General features: G+C 53.4%; 4 protein-coding genes across 4 annotated transcripts; 2 read left to right on the forward strand and 2 right to left on the reverse strand.

Annotated features, from left to right (window-relative positions):
• Nucleotides 1-113: 113 nt before the first annotated feature.
• Nucleotides 114-1219, forward strand: COCMIDRAFT_105038 (uncharacterized protein; the record flags this gene model as incomplete). The annotated part of the gene is made up of 2 exons (XM_007693444.1): nucleotides 114-198; nucleotides 261-1219. 2 exons carry the CDS (start codon nucleotides 114-116, stop codon nucleotides 1217-1219), a joined length of 1044 nt encoding a protein of 347 aa, XP_007691634.1.
• Nucleotides 1220-2600: 1381 nt separating this feature from the next.
• Nucleotides 2601-4892, forward strand: COCMIDRAFT_8492 (uncharacterized protein; the record flags this gene model as incomplete). Its single annotated transcript, XM_007693429.1, has 1 exon — nucleotides 2601-4892. The coding sequence occupies one exon, from the start codon at nucleotides 2601-2603 to the stop codon at nucleotides 4890-4892; it is 2292 nt and encodes a 763-aa protein (XP_007691619.1).
• A 681-nt stretch (nucleotides 4893-5573) lies between these two features.
• COCMIDRAFT_105035 (uncharacterized protein) lies at nucleotides 5574-6704 on the reverse strand (the record flags this gene model as incomplete). Its single annotated transcript, XM_007693445.1, has 1 exon — nucleotides 5574-6704. One exon carries the CDS (start codon nucleotides 6702-6704, stop codon nucleotides 5574-5576), a length of 1131 nt encoding a protein of 376 aa, XP_007691635.1.
• A 1380-nt stretch (nucleotides 6705-8084) lies between these two features.
• Nucleotides 8085-10120, reverse strand: COCMIDRAFT_105059 (uncharacterized protein; the record flags this gene model as incomplete). The annotated part of the gene is made up of 2 exons (XM_007693446.1): nucleotides 8085-9594; nucleotides 9642-10120. 2 exons carry the CDS (start codon nucleotides 10118-10120, stop codon nucleotides 8085-8087), a joined length of 1989 nt encoding a protein of 662 aa, XP_007691636.1.
• Nucleotides 10121-11352: the final 1232 nt, after the last annotated feature.

Genomic DNA, 11352 nt, shown 5'->3' on the forward strand with positions numbered 1-11352 from the left:
CAAGACTAGCAGCTAGCAGCGGCGACGCGGAGGTTGATTATCAAGCGTGTCGAGGATGTTTGTCGAGCACGCAACAATGTAGACTTTACCTGCACGCAAGCCCTACAACTACAATGGCGCCGTCACTGGAAGAGCCTGTGCAAGTGGACTTTGAAGCGCCTCTGAAAGCAGCGCCCCAGCTGGTTGCGCCTGAGCCGGGTAGGTTTGCCCCGCCACCGCAGGCGACTCAGAAGAGCACACGACTAACACATGGCTCACAGAACATTGCCCTGGACCAGAATCTGCCACAGCTGGTAAAGCAGACTCCTGCGCAGGATGTCCTAATCAAGCGATATGCGCCTCCGCACCCAAAGGCCCTGATCCGGACATTCCCCTCATCACAGCACGACTTGGCTCTGTCAAACACAAGATCCTAGTACTCTCTGGCAAAGGCGGAGTAGGAAAATCGACCTTTAGCACCATGCTCTCCCACGGTTTCGCCTCGAACCCTCAATCCACAGTCGGCCTCATGGACACAGACATTTGCGGCCCCAGCATACCCAAGATGATGGGCGTAGAAGAAGAAACAATACACGTTAGCGGCGAAGGCTGGGAGCCCGTCTGGGTCAGCGAAAACCTGGGTGTCATGAGCGTCCAGTTTATGCTGCCGAACCGCGACGACGCAGTTATCTGGCGAGGCGCAAAGAAGAATGGGCTCATTAAGAAGTTTCTGATGGATGTTACGTGGGGGGAGCTGGATTTCCTCATCGTTGATACGCCCCCTGGCACGTCTGATGAGCATCTTTCGGTGAATTCATTTCTGAAAGCCTCGGGGGTCGATGGTGCGGTGCTCGTGTCTACGCCTCAAGAAGTTGCGCTGCTGGATGTGCGCAAGGAGATTGATTTCTGTCGCAAGGCGGGCATACGCGTGCTGGGTATTGTGGAGAATATGAGCGGGTTTGTGTGTCCTGGGTGTAAGCATGAAAGTCAGATTTTCAGGGCGAGCACGGGCGGCGCGGAGCGGTTGGCGAAAGATGAGGGGATTCCGTACTTGGGGGCGGTGCCCTTAGATCCGAGGATTGGCATGGCGTGTGATTTTGGAGAGAGCTTTTTGACGGCGTACCCGGATAGTCCAGCGTGCAAGGCTATTCAGGAGGTGGTGAGGCGGGTAGGGGAGGAAATGGGATTGAGGAGGGATGAGGTGTTGCCCGTGGATGATGAGGAAGAGAAGGAGGCGTGAGGATATCCAGATATGATAGACGTATAGTAAACGTGTTTGATCAAGCAGATCATGGCTTCAAATGTGTCGATCCGGCCCAGCAGCAGTTGAACCGTGCAAAATGGCATCCGTGTGTGGCTGACGAAACAGTTCACGCAAGCATTGGATGATCACTACTTCACCCCAAACACGAGCATGTATACCGACTTGAACATGTAGGGTATAGCAAATACGACATGGGGCGTATTTTGTGCGTATAAGTAATTCTCCCTGCAGCAAGGGTGGCTGACAGGAGATTACAAGTGGATCTGCCAGCCACAAGACACAGCCACTCAAGCTGCGTCATTTGGATAGTAGCGCCATGCATGCATGGGTAGGAGGGAGCACTGAGCACAAGCACTTGCGTGAAAGGTGGTGGCTAGTTTCCTAGCGTGCACCCTCGAAGCTTGCTTTGGGGCAACCCAGGTCATGAGCTCATCGATGTCAGCCTCGCGCGAACTACTTGGACTTTTTGCGCTTTCCCGATTGTCTACTTTACAGCGAGAGAGTGAGGAGTCGAACAGGACAAGGGTATATGTGTGTGTGTGTGTGCATCCGGATGAGCACGGCAATGTTTCTGACCCTTTTCTTCCTTTCGTCCTTGGGATATCTTCATGTACTTAATGTAGCGTGTATATATATACTATATCTTGAAAGCAAAGACCCACTGAAAGTGCGCGCGCGCGTGTGCGATTCATCGCGGTTTGCGGTTGCAGGCACCACACCCTTATTCACCTTTTTGTGGCTCAGCTCGAACCAGGACTTTCACACACACACACACACACACACACACACACCCCCGGCTAGCGGCAAGTGTGCATCCCTGACCCGTCGTCCGTCCTGCTGTGGCCCATTCTCAATCACTGGCACAACACAGCTTTCTGGTCTTTCGAGTCCTTGAGGCTTGTATCCTTTTTTGGGCCCCCCCCAGCCTCTCTCTCTCTCCCTCTCTCTCTTCCTCCCTCCTCGTTTATACACACGCGTGTTTAAACTCTGTCACGCCATACAATACTTGCCCTTTTGTTTATCTACTACTAGTATTGTTTTGCTAAGAGGAGACGCCCCCTCCCCCCCGAACTCAATTGGACTCTCTACTGCGCAGGGCTTTCCGTGATAGTTCCCCTGTGTCGCGCGCATTACCCCATCTGTGCCAGAGCGTTTGCGGCTTACTAGAGTCTCTCAGCGCTATCGTAATTGTGAGTTTGCGCCAGACCTGAATTGAGCCCCTCTTGCTGACTGGAAGCCTCCAAGTGTAACGTCATCTTTCTTGTTTACGACGCGCCTAGCGTGAGCATTTGTCTCGCCTTGTATACGACTACTACTACTACTATTACGAGCCCTTAATCGCGACCGGATTTGCACCATGGCGACCGAGTACCAGCAACCTGTTTTCACGGCGTCCGCAGACGTCCAACCGCATACCGATCCTAGTGGTGTTCAAGGCATTGGCCAAGGTCCTCAAGTTGTCAGCACCTCGGATTCGCTGGATGTTGTGCTGGGGCCGCTGCTGAACTATAGGCGCACCAGCAATCAGCAGTCAGGACAGCCCATATGGCACGGCAGTGTGCTGGTTGTGACTAAGCCGGGGCAGCAGGATGCAAACGGAGTACACCCAAGCCCGCAGCTTACGCTGTCACCTGCTGGTGCTGTAGAAAGGTCGCTTGGCGATGTGAGGTTCAGCGTTGCGGAGAGGGTGTTTCACGGCCAGAAGCTGTATGAAGACTCCAAAAAGGCGTTTTGGCGCTTTCTCATCGAGGCGCCCATGCAGCCGTTTGAGTCAAGATGGAACTACGAGATCCAGAGCCTCAAGTACGTCGAGGGCAGAAAGGAGGAGAAGCCGACGAGATTTGTGATTCCCTCCATCTCTCAGTCTATGCGCATCATGTTCCACTCTTGCAATGGCTTTAGTGTTGGAACAGACTTGGATGTTTGGCAGGGACCTGTGCTTTGGCATGATGTCCTGCGCATGCACGACCAGCGACCTTTCCATGTCATGATTGGTGGTGGTGACCAGATCTACAATGATGGAGTGCGAGTAGATGGTCCACTTAAGCCATGGACTGACATCTCCAACCCCCACAAGCGACGCGAGTTTCCCTTTGACAGGCAGATGCGTGACGAGTGTGACGAGTACTATTACAACAACTATGTCCGGTGGTACGGCACGGCCCCCTTTTCCACTGCCAACAGCCAGATTCCTCAGGTCAACATCTGGGACGATCACGACATCATTGATGGATTCGGTTCCTACACCGATCACTTTATGAACTGCTCTGTTTTCCGCGGTATCGGAGGAGTCGCACACAAGTACTATCTTTTGTTCCAGCACCATCTTGCTCCTCCGCCAAGTACTTATACCACGGATGCTCCCCAGACGACGGCCGTACATGCTCAAGGAGAGAAGACGACGCCAGTAGATGAAGCCCAAGTCCAGGACACGTTTGTAATGACCAACGACGAAGGTGACCCATCGTACATTATTGGTTCTAAGCCTGGCCCGTATGTCGAGGAACGGAGCCGCAACATTTACTGCCAGCTAGGTGCACGAATCGCCTTTGCTGGTATCGATGCCCGAACGGAGCGCACAAGACACCAGGTCAACTACCCGGAGACGTACAAGCTGCTGTTTGATCGTTTGGATGCGGAGTTTACTGCCAACCCAGAACTCAAGCACATGATTTTGCTGCTCGGTGTTCCTATCGCATATCCCCGTTTGATCTGGCTTGAGAATATTCTGCAATCGCCTTTGATTGCGCCTATCAAGTTTTTGAACAAGCGCTTTGGCTTTGCTGGTGGTTTCTTCAACCAGTTTGACGGCAAGGTTGATTTGCTTGACGATCTTGACGACCATTACACTGCCCGCCAGCACAAGGAGGAGCGCAGACAGCTCATGCACAAGTTGCAGGCCTTTTCCCAAAAGTTCTCTGCCCGAGTCACTATTCTCGGAGGAGACGTCCATCTCGGAGCCATTGGCCGCTTCTACTCCAACGCCAAACAAGGCCTCCGCGCGGAAGAGGACTGGCGCTACATGCCCAACATCATCAGTTCGGCCATCACCAACAAGCCCCCACCCCAAGCCGTCGCCAACCTCCTCGCCAAACGTAACAAAATCCACCACCTCGACAAAGAAACCGACGAGACCCTCCTCGAAATCTTTGACCGCGACCCCGCCCTCCCCGACGGCGTCGTCGCCAATGGTACAAACGGCACAAACGGCACCACCGACTCCAATGGCATCAAACCCGAATCTAAAACCTCCGACTCAAACCACGCCACAATGCCATCGCGCAACTACGCTATCATCTGCGAATCCAGCATCCCGCCCGCCACTACGCTTTCCGCACCAGGTCCTCAACCCGGCGCCACACCCTCCGTCCACACAAACGGCGATGCAAAATCCACCATGAGTGAAGCCCCCGGCGCAAAAGACAATATGCGCCACCCCTTCCATCTCGGTGAGCATGGAGCAGGCACGCAGCACCCCGCGGCGAATGGAGTCCAGCCTTCGGGCCTGTGCGGACCGTATGGGCTTGATGTCACGCTTAGAGTAGAGATTAGCAATAAGGATCGAGAGGGGCGGACGGATGGGTATGGGTTTACGATTCCCGGGTTGGTGGTTAGTGAGGCTATGAAGACGAAGGGGAGGCATTGGTAGAGTTGAAGTGTAGGTGTTTGAGGGGGGGAAGGAGTAATATGGGGATGGGAAGAGGGAAGGAAAGATGTGTAAAGTGATTTTTGACTTTTTGACCTTTTTTTTTCGAGATTTTGTTTGGTGCGCCTGAGGTGGATAGTTACATACCCTTGGAAAACTAGTTGCGTGTTTTGCATATATGTTAATTCATGATTATTTTTTCTTGTTCTCATAGGTATGGTTAATGCGGATGTTGGTGAGTTGTCTATTACTAAGCTCGCATGCATGTGATTGACGTCTGACTATTTTTTCAAGAGAAACAAGAATCACCATCTTATCAAAGCTGTATATATATACATATACTCTAAATGTCATGATTTCATCTTTTGTCTGCTCGCTACAGAGCAAAATGCTGCCCTACGCATACACATATATATATACATGGATATTTGTTTGTTTTGCAAAGTTTTTGTTGAAAGAAAAAAAAAGAAAAGATCAAGGATCCGCCCCTTGCTTGGAAAAGAGAAAGACTGGGGGGGGGGGGAATATACGTTCGTCTGCCTTGTAAACCCGAAAGAAAAAGAAAAGGATGATCAAGAAAGAGATATGCATGATATAAACACCACAAACACAAACACAAACACGTTCGATCCAACATGAAAAAAACAACAACGGCAACAACAAGAAAGATGGAAACGAGGATTCTTACCACGAAAAGGAATGTCTCAACCCCACCTCCTCGCCTCCACCTTTCCTCAACGCCGCAAAAAGCGCAAGCAACTGCGCCGCCTCCATGGCACCGGCCTCCTGCCAGAACGTCGACGACGCCGTCTGCTGCATGGCAAGTTCATAGCACGTCTCGAGCAAGGCATTCGTCTGCTCGGGCGCATCCCTAATGCGGACTTTCATTGCAACCGCCATGGCGAGAAAGACGTGGAACCGCGCCATGGCCATGCTGACGGAAAGCTCGACGGCAGACGAGGGCTGGGCATTTGGGTACACGGCCTCGCAGAAGCGCGCGAATAGGTGCGGGGAGAGCGAGTACGCTTTGTAGTCGAGCGACTCGAGGTGGCGGATGAATTCGCTGGTGAGGGTTTCGGCTTCGAAACGTGAGGGTAAGGGGGTGGTGGCGATGGCGCGGCTACGATCTGTGTAGCTGGAGCGTGAAGATGCCGGGCCGGGGGATTCGGCGCGGCGGGCGGCGAAGATGCCCTGGCGTGGGAGACGAGGGGCTGGGGCGAGAGGGAGGAGGTCGTCGTCGATCTCAGGGATCGGGGACATGGTTTGATCGGTTGAGCCGGCGGAGAGGGAGGAGGTAGATGTTTTGCGGGAGTGAGTGGGGCGGGATGTGGGAGCGGAGGGTGGAGGGTGGAGTTGGGAGGGGGGCAGGTGAGGGTGTGCCATGAATTCCCAAGAGGGGGCCGTGTGCATTTCTCCGGATGGTAAGGGTGAGGTTGTTGTTATTGGGAGTTTGCCGGAGTAGGAGGAGGGCGTGGTGTAGTTGGAGAGGCTGCTGGCGCTGGTTGGTGGTGGCAGGCCCGAGGGCATGGAGTCGGGAGACGAGGCACGCGTGGTACCTAACCATAATGAAGGTACTGGTGAAGACGGCGAGGAGAGGTTGGGGAAAGGCTCACATTCGTCTATGGCGATTGAGGGCATGCTGCCGCTGCGTGCGGAGAAGGCGCCCAGGTCCAGGTCGTCGGCCGTGAATGTCGCGGGGATGCTGGTGTCGAGGTTCAGGTGGGATCCGGTGCTGCTGCCGCCCCCGACGGACCAGTCGAATGAGGTTGGGGTGCTGGCCATGAGGTTTTGGTCAATCGACTCCATGCCGTGCATGGGGGCGTTGACATGGCGGGCTAATTGGGCTTCAAGTTGATGAATTCGTCCTTCTAGAGCCTCTCGATGTTCACTTTTTTGTTTAAGACAAGGGTCAGCTTATTATCACGTAATTTGGTTCGCTGGCAGCATCCGTCTTCCTTTGTTTTTTTATGGGGGAACGTGTGGGGTAGACTGACGATGCCACGACCTCTTTAGGTTTCTGCGTTCTTATACACTGCACTGCAAAGCGTTTACACGTTGCGCATGGAGTCTCGCCGTCGCAACGGATCTTCCTCCTTCGGCAGCGCTCGCAGGCATTGGAGACAGATTTCCTCCTGGGCTGCCAGTCCTTTACGGCCGTGGGTGAGAAGCGCGCTGGACCTTCACCAGAAGGTAGTGAAGCTTTTCTTTCTCAGCATAGTCGTGATGAAGGAGGGTCGCCAAGCTTACTGAAGGGGCACATGCTGGTTGGGAGTTGTAGAGCGTTCCGCGTCGGATGACAGGACTTCCGGATGGATTTGATCAATTGCGGTGAATGAAGAGGCAATGATCATAAGACGGAGGCGTGAGTGGGAAGGGTACGACGGAGGACGAGATCTCGGGTTGTTTTACATCCCGCTGAGCGTAGCGATGACAGACAAGATGGCTTGACTAATCGTCTACACCTGCCGCCGTCGTGATCACAAGGGACAGATACGACACGGACTTCCGACAGTTGGGGCTTCATCCAGGGCTGTAACAGGACTGCAGCCGGCGTTGCGTGTCGCGGGTGCTGATAGGCCCCGGGCCTGCGACGGGCAGGGCTATGCGTTTCGCATCGACTTTCCCTCGGCCCGTCAACCTTCTAGAAAATGGGCCATGGGGGGTGGAGATTGCAGGGACGGGGACGCGGCCGCTCTCCGCGTCTGCAGCATAACTGTCGCATGTCGCCCTCACCTGCGCTCGTCGACAAATGCAAAAGGGCGGAATGGACGGTCGGTTCCTCCGCTGACTTGTCGCAACGCCCCTTCAGATCTGACCACGCCATCGATCCAAGCAAAGAGAGGAGAAGGGAACTGAGAGTGGCCAGTGTGGGCCCGCACGACGTTACTACTACAATTAACCTCCCGCCGCCGACCGTCTCGCCGCGCCCCTGACACTCTGCACAAGCGTTGCTACAACTGCCGAACACACAGCAAACTATCCTTCCGTGTCGCACCTCTTGGTCTGACACATTTGTACACGACTCAGCGCGCCCTCGCCCGTTCTTCACCGCGGCCAGCCGACCTTGTCTGCACAAGCCGCCCCGTCTATGTAGGCGCCGTTGCTGGCACAACCATCTGATCTGGCCCCCTCAAGTCTCCCTCATATATACTACACATCCTCCAGGAACGTGGCGCGAGTCACCCAATCCTCCAACTATACGCGACACAGTGGGCCGTTGGTGGATTGTACGCCCTTGCCAATGATTCCTCCGTCGTCAATCGCCCATCCTTCAGTGCCGACCCCGTGGTGGACATAGAAAAGCATGCCAGCGTCGTATTTCCTCTTGATCTGCACGAGCCTCGGGTAATTGGCGCCCCAGAAAGATTGCTGCCAGTTGGGCTCTGCAATATCAGCTTCATTGCCATACGCGCCGCCGTTTGGCGTAATATCTCGAAGCGGCGGCATCACGGTATTGGTAATCTTCTCCACGGTCGCTTGCCATCCCGCAGGCGTCTGGTCCGCAACCGGCGTGATAACGACCATCTGGCTCTCTTCGTTCCGGAACGCGGGGTTGGCAGAGTTTAGCGTCTTGTTCTCCTGCTCGGCTGGGCGCTGATGGTACATACTGACTACTGCTCCGTTATCTACGGCACGGCGGATGGTTGAAACAGTCTGATTGCGTATCTTGGAATCCCTCCAATTATCGGATGGTACCAAACGGTTCGCCGCGATGCCTCCGGCACCACCGATGACCCAGTCAAGGGGGGCAAACGTGGCCTGGTAAGCTGGGTAGAACCTGTCGTGGTAAGTTGTATTTGCTTTCACCTCAATGCCCAGCAAAGCGCACGTTTCGTAGAAAGGCTTTATCAACGCCTCGTACTCATCCACAGTTTTGTCGGTGGCGAAAAAAGGCCCCATAGACCATATGTAGGCGCCAGGCCCCACCGACAGGATCGTAAAGAAAGAGTAGGTTTTGGCCCTGTTGTAAGCCGGCATGCTGTCAAAGTAAAACCTAAAAGCTTCCCAAAACTTGTCACCACTAACAGTCTCGGATGTCGCGATGGTCCAGGTAGATGTGGTTACGGGGATCTTGCGATGAGCCTTGACCACAGCAGACGTAACGACGCCAAAGGTGCCACCGCCTCCACCTAGCAGGGCCCAATACAAATCGCTATTTACCTCCGGTGTCGCAGTAACGAAGCGCCCACTAGCCAGTACAACTTCAAGCGCGAGAACCTGATCAGAGCCAAGCCCGAAAAACTGCATCAACGGCGAATGTCCACCACCGGCCGAATAACCACCGGTGACACCAACTGTTGGACAGATACCAGCTACGGCAGACACACCATACTTGTCAGCGGCCTCATACAGCTCGAATCCTTGAACACCAGCACCGAGCTTAAAGATTGGCCCCTTGTATGTGGGGCTCGCATAGTCCTTGACATACTTAATTTCCTTCAGTCCATGAGTCCAGATACTGAGCGCACCTTTCCCGACCGAACGGCCGTTATAGTCATGACCGGTATTGCGAACAACTAGTCGGAGGTTCCGATTGCGAGCGAGGTTTATCGCCAGCTGGATCTGAGCAACGTTGCTGACTTTGACGGCATACTCTGCGTAGCCACCCTGGGTGCAGGTACCATTTGCGAAATCACCGGAGGCTGGGATTGGGCAAGTCATGCCATACCACAACGGATTCATCAGCGCACCATTGTCCTGGTAGCTAAGCACGTTAGTTGCGCCTCGTGACGATACTGGATATACACATACTAGATTTCCTCGGCATTCCAATCCTTAACGAGCTCAGCGCATCTCGCAGCATCGTAGTTGTTGTACTGTGATTGCCTGTAGCAAGGCGAGCCGATGGGGACGATCTTCTCCAAAGCGCCACCGAGAAGGAAATCAAACAAATTCCATTCAGCCTTGTTTGGGTACAAGGCATCGCCTGGCATTGTCTTGCAACGAGGAGCTTCACGGGCACGGCGGGCGCGTGCGGACAATCTATGGTTCAGGCTGTCTTCGAATTCGAAAAGCGAAGCGTATTCAGTATATTCGTCGTGCTCTTTGATCGCTGCAATGACATTGTCGGTCAATTGCACTTTCTCTGTCTCAAAGAGTGATAGGTTTGCAGGTGTGACATGGACATCGACTGTTTCTGCAGCGGGTGAAAGGGACACTCCGGCTGGGGCATTCTGTCCCGATGCCACCGCCGCATAGACTGCTGAGAGAGCAATAGACTTTGCCAGCATCTTGGGCAAGAACTGCTGGGACAGAGGAACGGCCGAGAGGAGTCAAAGAACGGACGGATCCCTGGTAATTATCTCCTTGCTGCTCTCAACATTTATATATACACCCTCGCCAACACCAATATGCCGGAGCGGAGGGACATGCTGTTTCCATCGACAATACTTTATTAATTGCTTGGTCCGATGCAGTTTGACAGCAGTAGTGCAACAATAGCTCGTAGCGGTTCGCCACCGTTGGGCAAAGGATCAAGGTGCCTTTCGTCTAGAACGCCATGGACGACCGGATAAGTAAACATCTGCCGGGAATACTGGACGCCTAGCACAGGGATGCACTTTGTCGACTTGCATCCTCTGCTGTCAACAGTTTCCACGTGTTGTTGACACGGTTTGCATTTTGGATCCTCCAGGATTGCAATGGTATGCTACTTATATAGTAGCCTTCCCCTAGATCATCCGTGCCCCATGTTTTACAAGAGAATTTTCGTTGGTTCGAGAGAAATGCAGTGTGCGCTACAAGAAGGTGCCTGTACCACAGTCTGGTTGACTGGAGTACTTTTCTTGTAGAACCACCTTAACGTAATAGGATTGTGGCCCGCTTTTCCAAGGCCCGCCATTCCGACCAAGATACTGCGTTCCGCGGGCATTCCGGGACCTCTTTTGAGGGCGACCAAAAGAAACTCGCTTAGCAGGGGTTCGCTTTCGTAGACATGGCTTAGTGCTGATGCGTTGACTGTGTATGAGTTAAGTAGCTCAACCTGGACACCATTTGTTATTCAAGTAAAGTTTGAATGCCAATCTGCAAACAGGTGAAGGCTGAACTTAAGACTTTGAGCGTATGCTAAGATGTAAAAGAAGAAGCATGGCAGTACAAAGGTGTACAGCATTTCGTTCTGCATACGTGGAGTTCTTTGGCAGGTTTGACTGGGGCCCAACGTACCTTCTGTTTAATGTTCAGTCAACGTCTCGAGGGAAACTTCAAACAGTTCAACTGACGACATCCTTAAGCATAAGTCTCATAGAGGTGGTTGTTGCCGAAGGAAGCATCCGACACTAGTGATGGTAACTCACGTTAATCGGCGGCATTCGGTGCCAGCTACTGCGTGTGGTCAGTGCGTGCAACAGTTCAGCCAATGCAACACCCCACCAAAATGCGTGCCCACCAAAAAATGAAGCTTTTGACCACCACCAAAACGATATTATCGCGAGATTTTTTGGTGGAGTACTCGTATGATCGT

Source organism: Bipolaris oryzae (assembly GCF_000523455.1).
Source record: "Bipolaris oryzae ATCC 44560 unplaced genomic scaffold scaffold_165, whole genome shotgun sequence".
NCBI lineage: Eukaryota > Fungi > Ascomycota > Dothideomycetes > Pleosporales > Pleosporaceae > Bipolaris > Bipolaris oryzae.